General features: G+C 45.8%; 1 protein-coding gene across 2 annotated transcripts in view; it reads left to right on the forward strand.

Annotated features, from left to right (window-relative positions):
• Positions 1 to 21,979, forward strand: part of YWHAE (tyrosine 3-monooxygenase/tryptophan 5-monooxygenase activation protein epsilon) — a 61,911-nt gene that overhangs the window by 5,903 nt on the left and 34,029 nt on the right. For both annotated transcript variants that reach the window (XM_039507281.1, XM_039507280.1), the window contains exon 2: positions 13,065 to 13,264. In XM_039507281.1, coding sequence (XP_039363215.1) covers positions 13,065 to 13,264 — 200 coding nt within the window. The remainder of the gene's footprint in view (positions 1 to 13,064; positions 13,265 to 21,979) is intronic.

Here is a 21,979-nt window from a genome sequence, read left to right on the forward strand (position 1 = left end):
CCATACTTATGTTGTGTTCTTGATTCCTATTTAAGGGATGTCAGAAAAATAACTTTCCTTCTTCCCTAATTAGGCAACTGTACTTGTTCCCTAATTCCCTTTTCTGAGATGGCTAGATCAGAGGTTCTTAGCCTTTTTCTTTCTGAGGCCCCCCCCGACATGTTGTTAAGAACTCCACAGCCCACCTGTGCCACGACAACTTTTTTCTGCCTATAAAAGCTAGAGCTGGCGTTAGGAGGTAGCAAGCAGGACTGGCGCCCAGGACCCCACACCACAGGGGGCCTTGCAAAGCTAAATTGCTCAGGTTTCAATTTCAGCCCAAGGTGGCAAGGTTCAGGGCCCCGGGCTTCAGCCCCGCGTGGTGGGGCTTTGGCTTTCTTCCCTGGGCCCCAGCGAGTCTAACACTGGCCCTGCTTGACAGACCCCCTGAAATCTGCAGTCCCCCAGAGAGCCCCAGACTCTTGGTTGAGAACCACTGGACTAGATGAACTTCTAGTCTGATCTGGTATGGCAATTTTGGTGTTTTCTGTGTAAAATGGGCTAATGCCCTTTTCGGGTTAAGAGGTAACTTGATCTTGGTCTGTAAGTACCTACACGTGGAAAAGATTTCTGATAGTGTGCTCTTTAATCTAGCAAACAAAGACGTCATAATAAGATCCAGGAGCTTGAAACTAGACTAATTCAGACTAGAAATTAGGTGAAAATCTTGTAACAGTGAAAGGAATTAACCAAAGGAACAATGTGTGGAGGGTTGATTTGCTATCACTTGAAATCATTAAATCAATGTCTTTCTAAAAAATATGCTGTAGCTTACCCAGTAGTTATGGTGGTGATGCAGGATTCACTAGTGAGATTCTACAGCCTTTGTTATGCATGAACTCTGACTAGATGAAAATAATGATCCAGTCTGGCCTTAAAAATCGATTTGTATGTAAAGTTAGTCTACTCTGGAAGCATGTTTAGTTTGCATAGCCAAGTACTGTAATCTTAGGAAATGCCAGATTTACCGTTGCCTGTGCAAGCTTAAATCTGCCCCCTTCTGCATATGCATTATGATAAAATTGTTTAATTATGTGATCAGACTTTTTTTTTTCCACAGGATCGTTGCCTCATTCTCTTACAAGATGGATGGTGCTCAGGGAATAAGGCAGCTCTTCAGTATTTCCTTGAATCCTTGTTCAGTGGTTAGGCCAATACCTTATTCACAGCATCCAAATGCTACAGTGAAAATACAATTATTTATTTATTCGTGGCTAGTCTGTGATCCTCACAGATCTGAGCCTCACAAACATCAGTGAATATTTCTTCTCAACTCTCTTGCGAGATAGCAGAGTATTTATTCCCATTTAACAGGGTGGGACTTGAGCCACAGGGATACTTAAGGCCATAACTTGGTCTTTACTAATTTTGCATTCCTTGCTAATTATTTCCCAATTTGGGACACCTAGGACCTTATTTTTCAGAATAGTTAGCATCTTCATAGGACTTCATATATATAAAGCACCATACAGACATTAACTCATTATTACAAAACACTTGAAATGTATGTGAGTAAATGTTGTATCTATTTTATGGATTGAGAAACTGTGATGGAGAGGCAAAGTAACTTGTCCAGGACCATATACTGAATCAGCAGAGGGGTGGGGTTAGGAGGCAGGACCACCCCCCTACCTGATACCCCTGTGGACATTTCTTCAGTCTTACTGCCAGAGCTGGGCATATTGAGTTTTCATTGCTTTCATAATCAGTAGTGAATATGCAAACTTTCTGTTGAGGTGTCTTGTCCATTATCACATAGGAAGTCTGGCAGAAGTAGGGATAGAACCAAATTCACCCAGGTGGCTGTTTTTAATTTCTGCTTGTTCTTTACATTTGACACTAAGGTACTTAGGTGTATTTGCTGTTAACAATGGGGAAAAATACAAAATATTGACAAAAAAAATCCTCAATATTGTAAACTAAAATGAAAGTTATATATTTTGGGTTCAGAAATATAAGAAGACTTGACCTGACACAATAATGGGGGGAGGGGACCCCAGAAAAAACTGTGTCTCGAGAAACAGTTTATTAATTTTAAATATTTCAGTTGTTAATAGAAAGGATTTTGAAGGGCTGCAATAACATCATTTTAAAAATTACCCTAATTTTTTCCTTATTAATTCTGAGAGAATATTTCATAAATTGCTTTGCAATTTTTCCCCAAAATTTCCAACTTTTCCATAGTGGGTCTTGGGGGAGGGGCGGGGGGCAGGGGAGGTGTATTTTTTTTCAGAACCCTCACAACTGTAGTAGGGCTGCAGCTGAACCATTCACGTTTGCTATTAATGTAATAGATTTGTACCTTTTTGAATTTGCAGAATTCATTGACTGTCTAAAAGAATTTTTTCTTTAGTTTCGGGGGCGGTCTAGATTTTGTCTGCTGTAACCTGTTAGGGAATAAGTAATTTCTTCCAGCTGCTGAGCTATGGGATATTCTGATGTGGGACTCTCCCTCATTCTCTCCTTTTGAAGCTGTTACTCTTTGTGTAGAGTCCTTGGAGTGGTGGGGGACTAGATTCTGGGTCTCTGACCCTCTGAAGTGGGTTCCCTAACCACCAGGCAGTAGAATAATTCTCTCTCTGGCCTAGTGACTTTTCAGATATTTAACCCAAGTGGAACAGCTTCAACAGGACATATAGTCATCTCCTCCCTGCCCCCCTTGCCTAACTAGAAGTTCTTAGGAAAATCTGGTAGTTTTAGAGCCCCGGGAGTTGAGGGATTCTGGTTATGCCAACTTGGGTTCACCCATGTACATTTCTCAGTTTTTTAGCCACTTTGAAGAAAATAATTCTTCTGTTTTTCCCTGAGCCCAGACTATTTGTATCAGCTATAAAGATCAGGTTTTTTACCCGGACCAGAATTGCTTAATCTGATTGTCAGGTTGCTAGATCGTTAAATCTTTGTATTTCTCTTGGTAAGACGCATCTATATTTGTAAAATCACAGAAACGTCCCACTAGGTGGCTGGTTGTTTAAGCAGTATTAATAGTTTTTTAAGGTTTTGGAGAGCCTAAAGAAATGATGTCTCTCTCTTGTCCCTCTCCCCTCCTCCTCTGCATTTGAGATTCAAAGGATGTGCTTGGAGTTAGGAACTAAAGGAAGTTTGGGGCTTGGTGACTCTTATACCCTTTGTACAAGTTTCCAAAGAAGGGTTTGATCTCTTACCAGAATGTTGGTAATTCAGGTAATCCAGGTTTGATTTATCCTCAACAGAATCAAAACAGCTGGATATAATGGGGCACACGGCCTAGTCCTCTGCATACCAGACTCGGAATGTGCCCAATTACTGAGTTCTCATGAACCTTTTAACTTTTGTGGATAAAGGCTGTTTCCTGGGCCATACTCATTCTGGGGGGAGAATGGGGAAGAAAGTTAGTGAATCCTTCTTGGAGTAGGTTAGAAGGTGGTGTCAGGGCATATGCTGGGTGCATCTTATAAAGGACCAAACTGTATCCAGCTCCTTTGCTTTGGCCATGGCTTTTATGAAGACCCATTTGGGTTAGGAATTTGGATTTGTCCTTCATGGCCCATGCAAAGGCTTGTGATCTCCCTTTCAAGGCTTTTCAGGCCTCTTCAGTCCAAAGATGGATGGGTTCCTGAGGAAACTGAAAACAGAGTAAAGTTAAGTTGTTGTTTTTTTATAGCAGTTATTCACAGAAGCACATTATGAAAATCAGTGTCTCCTCTGTCAGAGAACAAAATTCATAATTCCCTTTAGTGGTCTCAGTGTCAGGCAGAGCTGCATCCAGGCAACAGATTTGAAGGTAAGAGAACCTGCATCATGATTTATAAAAACCAGTTCTTTCTGTTTAATTTGTCCCAACTTATTTTGCCATGACATGTCATTTCTTATGCCTGGTCCTGGAAATCTGGACGGGGGGGAGGAGGATCATTTGTGGGACAGGTTCAATGTTAAGACCCTATTCACTTTTCACCTAACTGTGCTAAAAAGCACTATAGTTGATCCCATTGGAAAAGTACAGGCCACCATTAGTGGCTGATAAAACCTTTAGTGTCATGTCAGTTATTCGTCATGTGGAATCAACTCTGCCTGTAAGTTTATTTCTCACAACTGGTAAATGTGACGTCATGCTCAAGAACAGACAGGGACCTGCATTGTGTATTGAATGCCATTCTTTTGAATTGGAGGAAAGATCTCTCCTATATGCCTTTGTCAGTTTCTTTTGGCCCCCTAAGACTCCGAAGAAAATTTGCTAGGACAGAACCAAGTTGATGCTGATCATGCTAACCTGGGGATAGCAGGCTTGACTGTCAGTGTTGATACCTAATCATAGATAAAGTGCAGCAAATGGGTGACAATACCATATCAGTGAACAGCTGACAAATCTTATTGCAAGTTGGCTGAAGTGTTGTAAAGCGCAGGAGCCCCGCAACAGTCGCAGGTATGTGCACTAGACAAGGTTGTAAAAAAGTTTCACCTAACATTTCTCTAGTTCCTTCCATCTGAGGATCTTAAAAGCCATATTTTAAAAATTAAAGTTTCATCACGCTTATGGGGTGTCACGTAGCATTTCCATTTTACAGATAAGGAAACTGAGACACAACAATGTTAGCTAACTTTGCCCAAGATCGCACAGCAAGTTTATGGTAGAGCTGGGATTAGGATGCAGGGCTGAACCCCAGTAGTGGTCTCTGTCCACAAGACCCAGTGTTTTGGAGGGCAGAATGCCTTGCATAGTTATGTACCTATAGTGGTCAGAAATACTAAGGCATATTGGATGATTCTACTTAGAAGTGAATATAGAAATATTTTAGGATGCCTTTTTTACAAGCTTAGAAATCAACTGTTTGGTCAGAGTTAAAGCCACTCTTTAATCAAAAGCAAAATAATTTATGGAACCTATCTCTCACACAAGCTACAAAAACTACATATTATAATCATAGTTTCGTAATACTGCCACTAGTTAAGGTTGTCAAATGTTTGTTTGAAGACCCTGTTTGTAGTTTATAAATTTGCTGAATTTCAGCTCTTTGGGCCAGAATGTTCCATACTATATGATGTTTCAACAAAACGGTTAAGCTATTTCTGAGAAAGGGGTCACAGAAAAATATATTTTTCCTATGTTAAATTCTTACAGTGGATTAATTTAAAAGCACAAGTCCCTCCATACTTTCAGGTAGGGATTTGAAGTTTGACGGGGGTCACCTTACTGCTAGGAAAACGCCTTTGCTATCCAGGTGACAATCTGCCCAAATTTGGTTAAATTGTAAGCCTCTGAAAATCTCAGTGCACACATCCTTAGCAGAGGTTTGTTCTGGACTGGTAGCATTAATCTCCAAGGATTCTGTCTGCACTGAGCATGTGCCATACCAACACAATTTCTGCATGCAGACTGGACTGAACATTCATCATCCTTATGGTGCATCTGAGCATGTTCCAGCTTGGGGCTGCTCTGGTAACTGACCAGAAGGAGACAATGCTGCTATGGTTTGTGCTCCCCTAGCTGGTGACAGGTTGGCATGGAGAATGAGTAGATAGTCTGACTTGCTTGATTGTAGAAAGGTGAGGTGGGGAGGGTAACACTGGGGCAGGCTGCTGGTGGTGGCAATGGGAGCAGGGGTATGGAGACAGGATGGAACAGGCTGGGGATGCATCTGCAGGAGACAGCAGAAGTCTAGCCACTAGAATACACTTCCCTGCAGAACCTAGATTTAGAACCCAGGACTCTTGAGTTCCAACAGTCCTTTGCTGTTGGCAGATAGCTGTGAAAGCCAGTGGCAAAGTCTCTTATCCCCCTCCTAGGATTTATGTTTATGCTGCAGATAGACACCTCTGGCTGGCCTGTGGCACCTGGCTCAGGCTAAGGGGCTGTTTAATTGTGGTGTAGATGTTTGTGTTTGGGCTAGAGCCTGGGCTCTAGGACTCAGCGAGGTGGGAGGGTCCCAGAACTCAGCCTGAACCTTGAGGTCTAAACTACAATTAAACAACCCCTTGGCCCAAGCCCCGTGATCCCCAGTCTGTACGGGCCAGCGGCAGGTGTTTAATTGCAGTGTAGACATAACCGTAGTGACTGAAGTCCACATACAAGATAAGTCTGTTCCTGTTATCAGTTACCCTGTTAACTGTCTGGGCTGTGGTTCTAAAAGGTACCAACCATGGTGTAGGCTTGCATGGGAATCAGTGTGGTTCCATGTGATGGAATTTGTTTTGCCTTTTTTTAAAAGTAGGAAATTCTATTTACCCTCCTCCCCCAATTTTAAAATATCTTTGATTGCAAAGTCAAGCAATCAAAAGCTAGAAAATGTCAGAAAGATTTCTGTGCAACCTTAATTTGGCCCTTTTGTGCATAAGTGTTGTAGTGCAGTAGTTAATTTATGATTACATTCTATTTTTCCACGGAATCCTTTCTCATTAAGTGCACAGGTGGATGGTGCTCAGGGAACGAATCAGGGTTATATAGTGAATGAGGCTGTTTGTGGAACCTCTTGTGATTATTGAGCCTACAAATTTACCATAATTGTAAACTCAATTGTAAAAATTGTATGTGCAAGTTCATAAGTTGCTACAATAACCTGTAATAATAAATATTGATGGAAAATGTCTCGTTGCTTTCAACAATGCATGTTATAAACTGGTGCAAGAAAACCAGACAGACTAAATTAGTTAATAGAAAAAGGCCATGTTGATAAAATTCAAGGATTATGTTGAAATCATGTTTGGTAAAAACAGAATATGTGGAACCAAAAATTAATTAACCAAAATTGGTGTCAGATATTAGACCTAACTGATGGACAAAATAATGAGGGGACGAGCTATTCTATCCATCACTCCTTTGTTGGGTTTTTAAAGAGAGATTTTGGGGGGAAAGGCAGAAGGGTGAGAACAGATGAAGACTACTGAAGTGAGCTTCATCATGGCTGCCACCTCCACCATCTCCTGGACTTTTTTTTGTCCTAATCCTAAGTGATGTCCTGACCAGACTGGACCCCAGAGAGGAATCCAGATGACTTTGCTACCCCCTACCAGCTCCAGCTGAATCCCAAACACCACCTGAGATGAAATGGGATTGGACTTTAAAATTAGCAGCAACTCCAGCTCATCTCAGCTAACTTTTTTTCCACAAAAGGACAGTTATTACCATCTTGTTACTATCTAAGGCAGGGGTCGGCTACCTTTCAGAAGTGGTGTGCCGAGTCTTCATTTATTCACGCCTAATTTAAGGTTTCGCATGCCAGTAGTACATTTTAACGTTTTTAGAAGGTCTCTTTCTATAAGTCTATATTATATAACTAAACTATTGTTGTATGTAAAGTAAACAAGGTTTTCAAAATGTTCAAGAAGCTTCATTTAAAATTAAATCTAAAATGCTGATCTTATGCCACCAGCCTGCTCAGCTCGCTGCCAGCCTGGTGTTCTGTTCACCTAGGCCGGCTGGCGCAGGGCCGGCGGCCGGGACGCCTGACCTGGGGGTGTATGTGTAGGGCAGAAGGCTGGGGGTATGTGGGAGTTCAGAAGTCAGAGCAGGGGGCTATGGGGAGTGCAGGGCAGAAGGCTGTGGGGTGGGTTCAGGGGTCAGGGCAGAAGGCTGTGTGTGTGAGGGGGGTTCAGGGGTCAGGACAGAGGGCAGTGGAGGTGGGGGGGATTCAGGGGTGTGTGGGGGGGGTTCAAGGGTCAGGGCAGAGGGCTGGGGGTGTGAGGGGTGCAGGGCAAAAGGCCGGGGGTGTGGTGGGTTTCGGGGTCAGGGCAGAGGGATGGGTGTGTGTGGGGGTCAGGGCGGTGGAGGTGTGGGGGGTGTAGGGCTGTGTGTTGGGGGGGTGTAGGGAAGAAGGCTGTGTGGGGGGGGTCGGGTCAGGGCAGAGGGCTGGGGGGATGTGTGTGGGGGAGGGGGTCAGGGCAGAGGGCTGGGGTGTTTGGCTTGTGGGGGTGCTTCCAGCCCCCTGCCCTGAGCGGCTCATGGCAGGGGGCTGGAAGGGATATGCCCTGTTTTACCCCCTTCCCCAAGGCCCTGTCCCTACCTCTTTTCTGCCTCTATGGAGCAGCGAGCATGCTGCCACTCTTCCTCCTCCCCCTCGCAAGGGCCATCAGCTGATTGGCACAGAGCAGGAGAGGAGGAGGGGCAGGAAAGCAGCACCCTGGGGAAGAAGTGAGGGAGGGGGGAAGCTTGGCTGCTGCAGGACCAAGCTTCTGCCTCCTGCCCCCACAGGGGAGAGCGGTGGGCAGGACCATGGCAGGCAGCAGCGTGCCACTCAAAATCGGCTTGCATGCCTTGTTTGGCATGTGTGCTGTAGGTTGCCAACCCCTGATTTAAGGCTATGTCTACACTGGCACTTTTGTTGCTTGGGGTGTGGGGGGAAAAAAGACACACCTGAACGACAAAACTTTAGCGACGAAAAGCATTGGTGTGGACACTGCTTCATTGTCCACACCAATTCAATTCAATTCAATTTTCAATTGTCCGGAGCCATGCTCCCATTGACAAAGCTACTGCCCCTCGTTGGGGCAGGCAAACGGAAAAAACGTTCTCTCCGATAGCCAGGAACTGTTTATCACCCTGGAGACATTACCCTCCAAACCCAGGCTCCTGGACCTCGAAGGTGGAGAAGGCCCCTCTGGTGAGTGTACCTTTGTAAATATAATACATGGTTTAAAAGCAAGCATGTTTAATGATTAATTTGCCCTGAAGACTTGGGATGAATTCTCAGCCAGTAAAGCTACTGGAATGCAGTCAGGCAACATCCGTTTATCTCTCTCTGTGATCCTCAGGAGAGTGGTATCATTCACGGTCACCTGGTGGAAATAGGGGAATATTATTAAGGAGACATTCAGAAGTGGCCGTGCCTGCTGGGCTGTGTGCCCGTGGCTGAAAAGAAATAATTCCCGCTGTTAGCCATACGGGGGGTGGGGGGTGGTGGTGGTGGTGTGCTGCATGTTAACCTGAAAACCGTATCCCCTCCTTTAAATGGCCAACCCATTTTAAATGGTCAACCCAACTCTCCCTTTTTTCCTCCTGCAGTTGCAAATGTTTCAATGCTACCACTATCATCTCCGTCCCAAAGGGTAGCGCAGATGAGAAGGCGAAAAAAATGCACTCGCGATGAAATGTTCTCTGAGCTCATGCAGTCCTCCCGCACTGAAAGAGCTCAGTAGATGTGTGGCGGCAAACAATATCGGAGTCCAGGGAAACACAAAATGAACGCGAGGACAGGAGGCGGGATCAAGAGGAGCGGTGGCAGCAGCGTGATGAGAGGAGGCAGGAGGCAATGCTGAGGCTACTGGAGGATCAAACTGATGCACTCCATTGTATTTTGAGGTGCAGGAAAGGCAGCAGGAGCACAGACCGCCGCTGCAGCGCCTGTGTAACTAACCACCCTCCTCCCCAAGTTCCATGGCCTCCTCACCCAGATGCCCAAGAACGTGGTGGGGGGGAGGCCTCCGGCCACCCAACCACTCCACCCCAGAGGACTGCCCAAGCAACAGAAAGCTGGCATTCAATAAGTTTTTGAAGTGCAGTGTGGCCTTGTCCTTTCCTCCTCCCCTCTTCCGCCACCCCACCCGGTGCTTCCCTCCTCTCTGACCCCTCCCAGGCTACCTTGGCAGTTATCCCCCCATTTGTGTGACGAATTAATAAAGAATCCATGAATTTGAAACAATGACTTTATTACCTCTACAAGCGGAGATCAAATTGGGGAGGGGAGGGCGGTTGGCTTACAGGGAAGTAGAGTGAACCAAGGGGGCGGGTTTTCATCAAGGAGAAACAAACAGAACTTTCACACTGTAGCCTGGCCAGTCATGCAACTGGCTTTCAAAGCTTCTGTGATGTGCAGCGCGCCCTGCTGTCCTCTTCTAACCGCCCTGGTGTCTGGCTGCGTGTAATCAGCGGCCAGGTGATTTGCCTCAACCCCCCCCCCCCCCCCACCATAAAGGTCTCCCCCTTGCTCTCTCAGCTATTGTGGAGCACACAGCAAGCAGTAATGGTTTTGCTGAGGTCTAACGGAGTCAGTAAACTGCGTCAGCATCCCTTTAAACATCCAAATGCACGTTCTACCACCATTCTGCCCTTGCTTAGCCTATAGTTGAACAGCTCCTGACTACTCTCCAGGGTGCCTGTGTAGGGCTTCATGAGCCATGGCATTAAGGGGTAGGCTGGGTCCCCAAGGATACCTATAGGCATTTCAACATCCCCAACAGTTATTTTCTGGTCTGGAAAGTAAGTCCCTTGCTGTAGCGGTTCACACAGACCAGAGTTCCTAAAGATGTGAGCGTCCTGTACCTTTCCCGGCCATCCCACGTTGATGTTGGTGAAACGTCCCTTGTGACCTACCAGTGCTTGCAGCACCATTGAAAAGTACCCCTTTTGTTGTCCGGTCCCAAGATAGGGATATGCATTCCATCTCTCATCCCACCACAGTTAGGGAATCTAATTGCAGCAAAACCATCCACTATGACCTGCACATTTCCCAGAGTCACTACCCTTGATAGCAGCAGCTCAGTGATCACGTTGGCTATTTGGATCACAGCAGCCCCCATAGTAGATTTTCCCCCTCCAAATTGATTCCCAACTGACCGGTAGCTGTCTGGTGTTGCAGGCTTCCAGAGGGCTATCGCCACTCATTTGTGAACTGAGGGCTGCTCTCATCTTGGTATTCTTGCGCTTCAGGGAGGGGGAAAGCAAGTCACAAAGTTCCATGAAAGTGTCCTTACACATGCGAAAGTTTCGCAGCCACTGGGAATCCTCCCAGACCCGCAACACTATGCGGTCCCACCAGTCTGTGCTTGTTTCTCGGGCCCAGAATCGGTGTTCCACGGCATGAATCTGCCCCGTTACCACCATGATGTCCAAATTGCCAAGGCCTGTGCTTTGAGAGAAGTTTGTGTCCGTGTCCTTATCACTCTCGTCACTGTGCTGCTGTTGCTGCCTTACCTGCTTTTGCAGGTTCTGGTGCTGCATATACTGCGGGATAATGTGTGAGGTGTTTACAGTGCTCATAACTGCCGCGGTGATCTGAGCGGGCTCCATGCTTGCCATGGTATGGCGTCTGCAGGAGAGCAGAGTGGCAACAAAAGTGTGATGATGGTTTGCAGCCCTATTGTACCGTCTGCTGCCAGCAGCACCCAGGACACAACTGCGGCTGAGCTGGGTGGGCTGCATGTTTGCCATGGTATGGCATCTGTGCGGGGGAAAAAGGCGCGAAATGATTGTCTGCCGTTACTCTCACGGAGGGAGGCGCGACTGACATGTACTGAAAACCATCCATGACAATGTTTTTGCCCCATCAGGCAGCGGGAGCTCAACCCAGAATTCCAATGGGTGGCGGGAACTGTGGGATAGCTACCCACAGTGCAACGCTCTGAAAGTTGACGCTAGCCTCAGTATTGTGGACGCACTCGGCTGACTTAATGTGCTTAGTGGGGACGCACAGAATCGACTGTATAAAATCGCTTCCTAAAAAATTGACTTCTATAAATTTGACCTAATTTCGTAGTGTAGACATACTCTGTGGTATTAAGCAGGCTGAGGTCTCTGTATATCAGCTGTTCTCAAACTATGGGGAGGGCCTCCCAAGGGAGGTGCAAACTTTGTGCTTTTTTAAGAGCTCTGGGTGTCTGGGGCTCATGCGGAAGGGACGTGCACATGTGTTAGGTTGGGATAAAGAGGACAGCTGGAGCACTGCCACCTAGGCGTGGGTGTCTCCCCCCTCTCCCTCCATCCGGCACTGGAAAGTAGCAGGGCTCCAGCTGTCAGCCCTGAGATGGCCGTAGTAGTGCAGAAGTAAAAGTGGCAATAGGACGCCAAGTCTGCTGCAAAACTTGATATTGATCAATATCACTTTTAACATTGCCACCCTTCTATTCTAGAGCTGGGTGCTGGTATATGTACCGGCAGTTGGCGGTGTAAACTACTACAGACACAAAAGGCAATCCCAATCAAAAAGGAGGGGGGCGGGGGGATAGCTCAGTGGTTTGAGCATTGGCCTGCTAAACCCAGGGTTGAGTTCAGTCCTTGAGGGGGCCACTTAGGGAGCTGGGGCAAAAATCAGTACTTGGTCCTGCTAGTGAAGGCAGGGGGCTGGACTCAATGACCTTTCAAGGTCCCTTCCAGTTCTAGGAGATAGGTATATCTCCTATTATTATTATTATTATACGAGTTTGAGAACTACAGCTGACCCAACCTCATTTATTGCAGAAATTGGAAGTTGTTCAAAAATAACTAGGCACTAGATGTTTCAAGTTGGGCAGCCAAAATTAGTGGATGCGTGGCAACCTCAGCCTTCTCTTGGCTACTCATCTGTAAAACTGGGATAATATCCTCTTGTCTAAGGAGTGTTGTAAAGATAAATTCACATATTTTTAAAGCATTCACACTCCAAAATGAGCATCATAGGAAAATCCATATTTCTGTATTGTATTCTGTGTAGGGTTTAAATGGTGGAAAGCATGTAGCCATACAATGAATGACAAGGCTACAAAGAAATATTGAATAACTAGCTGTCCAGTGGACACTGTACATTCCATGCACTGAATGAGGTAGGTGTTCTGTGGAAAAAATACTATGTGATCCTGTAATAACTAGATCCTAATACGTACAAACAGGAAGAATATGGTTGCATAGACATTAGTTTTGGCATGTCCTAACTTTTGAGGGTTTGAATTTGAAGCTTTAACATTATAAGAGAATGTTTTAATTAATTTTAATATTTATATTGTACAAGTGCTCAGGCATCAATGAGGATCATGGCACTATACGAAGAGGTGGACCTGATCCCTGCCCAGAAGATTTCAGTGGTTTAATGTGGTCTAGTGTTACCGTGGGAATTTGTCTAATATTTTTAGAGTTGCTTGTCTTAAGTTCGCAGCTGTCAGCTGAAAGATGAGGAATCACAGGTGGAGGGGTAGGACTGAGTCCAGTTTGTTAAAAATGATCAGTGCATAATTCTAAAAATTTAATCTTTTACTGAATGGCCTGAAAATCTTGGTTGTGAGAAGGAATAAAGTAAATAAGCAACTCAGAAGTCTGTGGGGAATCTCTATTTAATATGCCTAATTTAGTAACCTTTTCCTCCCAGAAATGGTTGAATCAATGAAGAAAGTGGCTGGAATGGATGTGGAGTTGACAGTGGAAGAAAGAAACCTTCTATCTGTTGCATATAAAAATGTGATTGGAGCTAGAAGAGCTTCATGGAGAATAATCAGCAGCATTGAACAGAAAGAAGAAAACAAAGGTGGAGAAGATAAACTAAAAATGATTCGGGAATATCGGCAAATGGTAAGATCTAGTTAGTGAGATAATTATGTACTTGAATTAGAAAATTTTCTTCTGCTAAGGCAAAATACCATTTGACTGTCTGGCCTTGAGGGCTAATGAATCCTCGTTGAGTTCCAGTGGGTTCCCGGGGAGAATACTCGGCTGACAAAAACATTTTACTGATGGTTTAATCAAATGCATGTTGTCTTGCTCCCTCAATATTGTGATGCCTAAACACCCTCTTCCTCCTCCAAATTGCTGTGATATACAGGTGACACATGACAGAAGCAGAAGAGAAGACTGTTTAGAGTACTCTTGTCAGATGTTGTGTTCCAAATTGTGGATCTGTTTCAGTTAGCTTTCTTGAGGTCTTCTGCTGTTGGTGTGCTGTAAACAAAGCAGAATTGTGATGACTCGCTAATCCAGTTGATTTGCACCTGGTGACAGTGAAGTGGTGGTTTTTTTTTTCCTGTGACTTTTCCAATTATTTCCTAGATACAATTGCTTTAAGGATATTCTTGTCTCTGTGAATTTGAATTTTCTTCTCTGGGAGAAAGTTTTTCTACATGAATTTCAGTCTGACACTTAGAGGAGCTTTAGACTTGGTGGGGTAGTTTATTGACTACTAGTGGGGAAATGTTGAGGCCATTTTAGTAATTTGGCATTGCAACGCAAGGGAAAGCAAGGTACTGGTTTGATCAGGTCTTGTACAGCGAAAGTTGTCAACTGTGGTGTTTGATCTGCTGGGTTTAATGAGACATTCTGGTTCTCCTAGTCTCTCTTGTATTTAATACTGTAGGTGTCTGTTCTGCAATTGTATGAATTGACAAGGGCCGCTCTTGGGTGACTCTTCTGTCTGAAAGGTCCTAGACAATAGTGCCAGGCTTAGCTTATCTACTTTGAAGACACTTGCATGTGAGGTTCCACAGCGTGCCGTTTTGTCCAGCATATATTTAGAGCTGTTGATGGCATGGCATTATGTACATAAGAACATAACATAAGAACGGCCGTACCGGGTCAGACCAAAGGTCCATCTAGCCCAGTATCTGTCTACCGACAGTGGCCAATGCCAGGTGCCCCAGAGGGAGTGAACCTAACTGGCAATGATCAAGTGATCTCTCTCCTGCCATCCATCTCCATCCTCTGACGAACAGAGGCTAGGGACCCCATTCTTACCCATCCTAGCTAATAGCCATTTATGGACTTAGCCACCATGAATTTATCCAGTTCCCTTTTAAACATTGTTATAGTCCTAGCCGTCACAACCTCCTCAGGTAAGGAGTTCCACAAGTTGATTGTGCGCTGCGTGAAGAAGAACTTCCTTTTATTTGTTTTAAACCTGCTGCCTATTAATTTCATTTGGTCACCCCTAGTTCTTGTATTATGGGAATAAGTAAATAACTTTTCCTTATCTACTTTCTCCACATCACTCATGATTTTATATACCTCTATCATATCCCCCCTTAGTCTCCTCCAAGCTGAAAAGTCCTAGCCTAGCCTAGGCTCAACTACCAGCTCCACCCTTTTCCTGGTCTCTCCATGCCTCCCGTTTGGGCTGGAAGGGAGTATTGGGTGGAGGGAGGGAAATTAGTGCTGAGTGGTTGTGAAGAATGCGTTTACCAGCTAGATGCAGCAAGGGAGTTGTGAGGGGAGCCCCAAAGGCCATATGCCACATTGGAGCCCCATGTAACTAAATAGGTATAGAAACTGATTTAAATGAAACTGCAACTTTCTTTTGTAGATAAATTCTCAGAATGCCTTTCAAAAGAGTTCCTGAACAAACAGTAGCTTGCAGTGAGTGATGTGGACTGTTTGTAAGCAAAGTTACTACAACCACTGAAGTGAAATAACCTTTGAAATATTGGGTTTCTAAACTGGTTCTTGATACCATTGAATGACTGGGACCAGTGTCATTTCAGCGATGTAATTTTTATGAAGATCAGTGTTTTTTCCATAACTTTGTATTTAATTTTTTTTAAAAAAATGCAATTTTTAAGGCAGCACATTTAGGAGGGACTGCATCTCAGGAACTCCCTTGACCAAATGACCTTGAAGTCTAACACTTCCTGTGAATTCAGAGTGCTCTGAAATGTTGCCTTTTATTTGAAATTTTTGCTGCTGCCTCTCTTCTATTCCATGCGAGCTCCTAAATGTGTACTAAATTTTGTTACTTAGGCCTGGTCCACACTGGGGGGCAGTGTCGAGGTAAGATACGCAACTTCAGCTACGGGAATACCGTAGCTGAAGTTGCGTAAGTATCTTATCTTGACTTACCTCCCGTCCTCACCGCTCGGGATCGACGTCCGCAGCTCCCCCGTCGACTCCGCTACCGCCACTCGCTCCGGTGGAGTTCCGGAGTCGACGGGAGCGCGTTCGGGGATCGATATATCGTGTCTAGATGAGACGCGATATATCGATCCCCGCAAAATCGATCGCTACCTGCCGATTTGGCGGGTAGTCTGGATGTACCCTAAGATCAGCATGCGTGTTACTTTGGATCTTCTTTATGGATCTGTAAACTTTATTATTCTGCTTTTGAAGCTGGATCTTGGTGTGGGATACCAGATGAGCTTAGGAGCTGTCCAGTGATGAATTTGTAGCTGCCATTCAGTGTGTTCCCAATTGTGGTCAAAACAGTTTAAAAAAAAAAAAAAAAACAACAAAAAAACGTGCTATAGGGTTTGCCAAGTGGGTCCCAAGTGACCCAAATTTGCTCCACTAAATGTGCCTTGACCTCTCAGCTGGTATAGCAAGATTCAAAATAATCTGAATGTGCATGTGAATTTTAGAGCGCATTTTAAAATTGGTCATTAAACAGAAAGCTTTGTTCAGTCTTAACTATAGAAAGACCCCACTGCTCTTCCATAATATAGCAAATTCGTATAGAATCCAAATGTAGGTCTGGAAGGGACCTTGAGAGGTCACCTTTATCATGCTGGTGCTGTGAGATGGGATCAAATGTACTTAAACCATCCCTGGTGGTTGCTTGGAGCAGGGTCCCTGGGGGGCAGTCAGGAAGTAGGTGGGATGGCGGGGGGCAGTCAGGGGCAGGGGTTCTGGGAGCGGTCGGGGACGGGGAGAAGGGGTGGTTGGGTGGGACAGGGGTTCTGGGGGCGGTCAGGGACAGGAAATGGGGGGTTGGATGGGGCAGGAATCAGGGGGGGCATATAGGAGGTGGGGGCCAGTCCACGACCCCCTCACATAACTGGCCTTCCATATAATTTCCAAAACCCGATGCGGCCCTCAGGCCAAAAAGTTTGCCCGCCCCTGGTCTAACCTGTTGTTAAAAACCTTTGTTGCAGATTCCACAACCTCCCTTGGAAGCCTATTCCAGAGCTACCTGTACAGTTAGTTGACATTCCCTTCCTTTTCTCCTCCTCTCCCCACCAACCTTCTGCAGACTGTCTATTTCATGTCCTACCTTCAGTGGACATGGAGGACATTTGCTCAGTCCTCTTTATAATAACCCTTAACATATTTGAAGACGGTTATCAGGTTCCCCCTTAAGTGTCGTTTCTCAAGACTAAACATGCCCAATTTTTTTAGTCTTGCCTCATAGGACAAGTTTTCTACGCTTTTAATCATTTTGTAGCTCTCCTCTAGACTCTTCAGTTTGTCAGTCTGTCTTAGGGTGGAACCCAAAATTGGATGCGGTACTCCAGCTGAGACCCCACTGTGCTGAGTACAGCAGGACAGTTACCTCCTGTGTCTTACATGAGATACCCCTGTGGCTGAGTAACATTTTTGGCTCTCATTCAATTTGTGCTCTTCTGTAACCCTGAGATCCTTAGCAGTACTACTGCCTGCCCAGTTATTCCCCATTTTCTATTTGTGCTTTTTTTCCTTCCTAAGTGTAGTACTTTGCAGTTGTTATTGAATTTCATATTGTTGATTTCAAACTAATTCTTCAGTTTATCACGGTCACTTTGATCCTATCCTCTAATGTGATTGCAGTCCCTCCCAGCTTGGTATCGTATACAAATTTTATAAGCATACTCTCCTTTCCATTATTCCAGTTGTTAGTGAAAATATTGAATAGTGCTGGACCTCACTAAATACGTCCTCCCAGTTTGACAGTGGATTGATAACTCCTCTTTTGTATGGTTTTTCAACCAGTTGTTGTGTACCCACCTTATGGTGATGTCTTCTGGACCACATTTCCCTAGTTTGCTTATGAGAATGTCATTAGGGACGCTGTCAGAAGCCTTGCTAAAATCAAAATATGTCATGTTCGCTGCTTCCTCTATCCGCTTGGCCCGTAACCATGTCAGAGCAGAAAATTAGATTGCTTGAGGTGATTTCATTCTTGACAGATCCATTTTGGCTATTACTTATTACCCAATTACCCTTTAGGTCAGGGGTGGGCAAACTATGTCGGCTTGGCGCCGGGTCATGGGGCCGCATGGCCCCGCTCCAAGGGTCATGGGCCGCTCCACACATAGGAGCTGGAGAGGGGACAGGCCACTGCTCCCGGCAGCTGCTTGAGGTAAGCGCCGCTCAGAGCCTCTGCTCAGAGCCTCTACCACGAGCCTCTCCCCAACCCCCTGCCTCAGCTTTGATCCCCCTCCTGCTCTCCAAACCCCTCGATCCCAGCACCTTCCTACACCACAAAGTCCCCAGCCCCATCACAGAGCCTGCACTCCTAACCAGAGCTCTCACCTCCTCCCGCACCCCAACCCCAATTTTGTGAGCATTCATGGCCCGCCATGCAATTTCTATTCCCCGATGTGGCCCTCAGGCCAAAAAGTTTACCCATCCCTGCTCTAGATCCTTGCAAATTGATTTTGATATTTTGTTCCAATATCTTTCCAGGTATTGAAGTTAGGCTGACTGGACTATAATTTCCCTGATCCTCTTTGTTTCTCTTTAGAGATAGGTACTACATTTGGCCTTTACCGGGCCTTTCAGTCCTCACCCATCCTCCATGCATTCTCAAAGATAATCTTTGAGTTCAGAGATCAATTCAGCTAGTACCTTAAGTATCCTAGAGGTCCTGCTGACTTGAATCCATATAATTTATCTGAATAGGCTTTAATATGTTCTTCTATTCTGATGTGTGCTTCCCTTCCCCATTATTAATATTAATTGTGTAAGCCAGTGGTCCCCAACCTTTTCGTCTGGCAGGTGCCAGACGAAGGACCGTGGCAGCGGTCGAGCATCTGAGGAAATGCCAAATTTTGGCGACATTTCGGCATTGACGCCTCTGGATGACGTCGCTTGTCGGCGGTAAGCGGCGTCATCCAGAGGCGTTGGCCGCCGAATTTCGGCGGCATTTCGGTGGATGCTCGACTGCCGGCCAGGACATGGGTGCATTTAGATGCCCCCGCAGGCACCGGGTTGGGGACCCCGGTGTAAGCACTGGGTCATAATTAAGCTTTTTAGTAAAGACTGAAGCAAAATAGGCACTAAACACCTCCGTCTTTGTGATGTCTTCTGCAATTAGCTATTCTTCTCCACTAAGTAGTGGACTGTCATAGAATCATAGATTAGGGTTGGAAGAGACCTTAGGAGGTCATCTAGTCCAACCCCCTGCTCAAAGCAGGGCCACCCCCAACTAAATTATCCCAGCCAGGGCTTTGTCAAGCTAGGCCTTAACCTCTAAGGATAGAGATTCCACCACCTCCCTAGGTAACCTATTCCAGTGCTTCACCACCCTCCTAGTGAAATAGTTTTTCCTAATATCCAACCTAGACCTCCCCCACTGCAACTTGAGACCATTGCTCCTTGTTCTGTCATCTGCCACCAATGAGAACAGCCTATCTCCATGCTCTTTGGAATCCCCTTTCAGGTAGTTGAAGGCTGCCATCAAATCCTCCCTCATTCTCCTCTTCTGCAGACTAAATAGGCCCAGTTCCCACTCCGCTTGATACCGGCTGCCAACTAGACACTGAGCTGTTGATCACGAGCCGTTGATCACAACGATCTAGCCAGCTTTCTGTCCATCTTTATAGTCCATTATCTAATCCATACTTTAACTTGCTGACAAGCATACTGGGGGAGACCATATCAAAAGCTTTGCTAAAGTCAAGGTATATCATGTCCACGCTTCCCCATATTAGCAGAGACAGTTATCTCATAGAAGACAGTCAGGTTGGTCAGGCATGACTTGCCCTTGGTGAATCCATGTTGACTGTTCCTGATCACCTTCCTCTTCTCCAGGTGCTTCAAAATGGATTTCTTGAGAACCTGCTGCATGATTTTTTCCAGGGACTGAGATGAGGCTGTAGTTCTCTGGATTCTCCTTCCCTTCTTTAAAGATGGGCACTATATTTGCCTTTTTCCAATCGTCTAGGATCTCCCCCAATTGCCACAAGTTTTCAAAGATAATGGCTCTGCAATCACATCAGCCAACTCTCTCAGCACCCTCGGATGCATTGCATCCGGCCCCATGGAGTTGTGCATGTCCAGCTTTTCTAAATAGTCCGTAAGCTGTACTTTCACCACTGAGGGCTACTCACCTCCTTCCCATACTGTGCTGCCCAGTGCAGCCATCTGGGAGCTGACCTTGTCTGTAAAGACTGAGGCAAAAAAGGCATTGAGTACTTCAGCTTTTTCCACATTTTCTGTCACTAGGTTGCCTCCCCCATTCAGTAAGGGTCCTTCTCTGACCACCTTCTTGTTGCTACCATAGCTGTAGAAACCCTTCTTGTAACCCTTCACATCCCTTGCTAGCGGCAACTCCAGTTGTGCTTTGGCCTTCCTGATTTCACTCCTGCATGCTCGAGCAATATTTTTATACTCCTCCCTAATCATCTGTCCAGATTTCCACTTCTTGTAAGCTTCCTTTCTGTGTTTAAGCTCACTGAAGATTTCTCTGTTAAGCCAAGCTGGTTGCCTGCCATATTTGCTATTCTTTCTGCACATTGGGATGGTTGTTCCTGCACCCTCAATAAGGCTTTTTAAAAATACACCCAGTTCTCCTGGACTCCTTTCCCCCTCATATTAGCCTCCCAGGGGATCCTGCCCAACAGTTCCCTGAGGGAGTCAAAGTCTGCTTTTCTGAATTCCAGGGTCCGTATTCTGCTGCTCGCCTTTCTTTCTTTTGTCAGGATCCTGAACTCAACCATCTCATGGTCATTGCTGCCCAGCTTGCCACCCACTTCTACTTCTACCAATTCTTCCCTGTTTGTGAGCAGAGGAGCACTAGTTGGTACCTCCAGGTCTTGCACCAGGACGTTGTCCCCAACACACTTCAAAAACTTCCTGGATTGTCTGTGCACTGTTGTATTGCTCTCCCAGCAGATGTCAGGGTGATTGAAGTCCTCCTTGAGAACTAAGGCCTGTGATCTGGAAACTTCTGTTGTCCGAAGAAAACCTCATCTACCTCATCCTCCTGGTCTGGTGGTCTATAGCAGATGCCACCAGAACATCACCCTTGTTGCTCTTGCATCTAAACTTAATCCTAAGACTCTCAACAGGCTTTTCTCCAGTTTCATACTGGAGCTCTGAGCAAATGTACTGCTCTCTCATGTACAGTGCAACTCCTCCACCTTTTCTCCCCTGCTGTCCTTCCTGAACAGTTTATACACATCCACGACATTGCTCCAGTCATGTGAGTTGCCCCACCAAGTCTCTGTTCCAATCACATCATAGTTCCTTGACTGTGCCAGGACTTCCAATTCTTCCTGCTTGTTTCCCAGGCTTCTTGGATTCGTGTACAGGCACCTACGATAACTAGTCGATTGCCCTGCTTTCTCAGTATGAATCAGGAGGCCTCCCCTGTTGCACTCTCCTCCTTGTGTTTCCTCCCGATATTGTACGTACCTCAGGGCTTAGGTCTCCATTCCCTGGCGAACCTAGTTTAAAGCTCTCCTCCTCACTAGGTTAGCAAGCCTGCCAGCGAAGATGCTATTTCCTCTCTTTGTGAGGTAAATGTTATCTCTTCCTAGTGATCCTTCCTGGAACAACATCCCATGGTCGAAGAATCCAAAGCCCTCTCTACCTGCGCACCCACGCATTTACCTCCACAATTCAGTAGTCCCTACATAGGCCTTTTCCTTCAACAAGGAGGATGGATGAGAACATGACTTGCACCTCAAACTCCTTTATCCTTCTTCCCAGAGCCACGTTGTCTGCAATGCTCAAGGTCATCCTTGGTCTAAGTCATCTCAGTCTAAGGGCAGACACTCAGTCACATCCTGAGTTCTAGCTCTAGGCAAGCAGCACACGTCTTGAGTTTCCCAGTCTGGATGGCAGATGGATGACTCTGTCCCTCTTAGAAGGGAGTCCCTGACCACCACCACCCATCTCCTCCTCTTGGGAGGGGTGGTCATGGAACCCCCGCCCTAGGACAGTGCTTCTCATGCCTTTCGGTCGATGGGGTCTCCTTCTGATCCCTTCCCTCAGATGACTCTTCCAAACCATTCTCCACCATAGTACCAGTGCAGAGCGCCTGAAAACGGTTTCTTACCTCTATCTGCATTGGTGGTACATGGGTTCTCCTCTTTCTTCTTCTGAAGGTCACGTGCTGCCAAATTTCTTCCCTGGTCTGCACTGCCCTCTCTGATTCTTCAGCATGCTATGCCTGCAGTATCAATTGCTGATTTCTATCCAGACAGTCTTCATTTTCTCTGATGTACTGTGGGGTTGGTACTTGGGTCTCTAGTCCTTTAACCTTCTCTTCAAATATGGAGACCTGCTTGCACTTGTACAGACGAAGTTGCTTCTGTCCTCTGGGAGAAACACACACATGGCATATCCTGTGCAGGTCACAACAGCTGATCGCTCGCTATCCAT

The sequence above is a fragment of the Mauremys reevesii genome, linkage group 20 (genome assembly GCF_016161935.1).
Source record: "Mauremys reevesii isolate NIE-2019 linkage group 20, ASM1616193v1, whole genome shotgun sequence".
NCBI lineage: Eukaryota > Metazoa > Chordata > Testudines > Geoemydidae > Mauremys > Mauremys reevesii.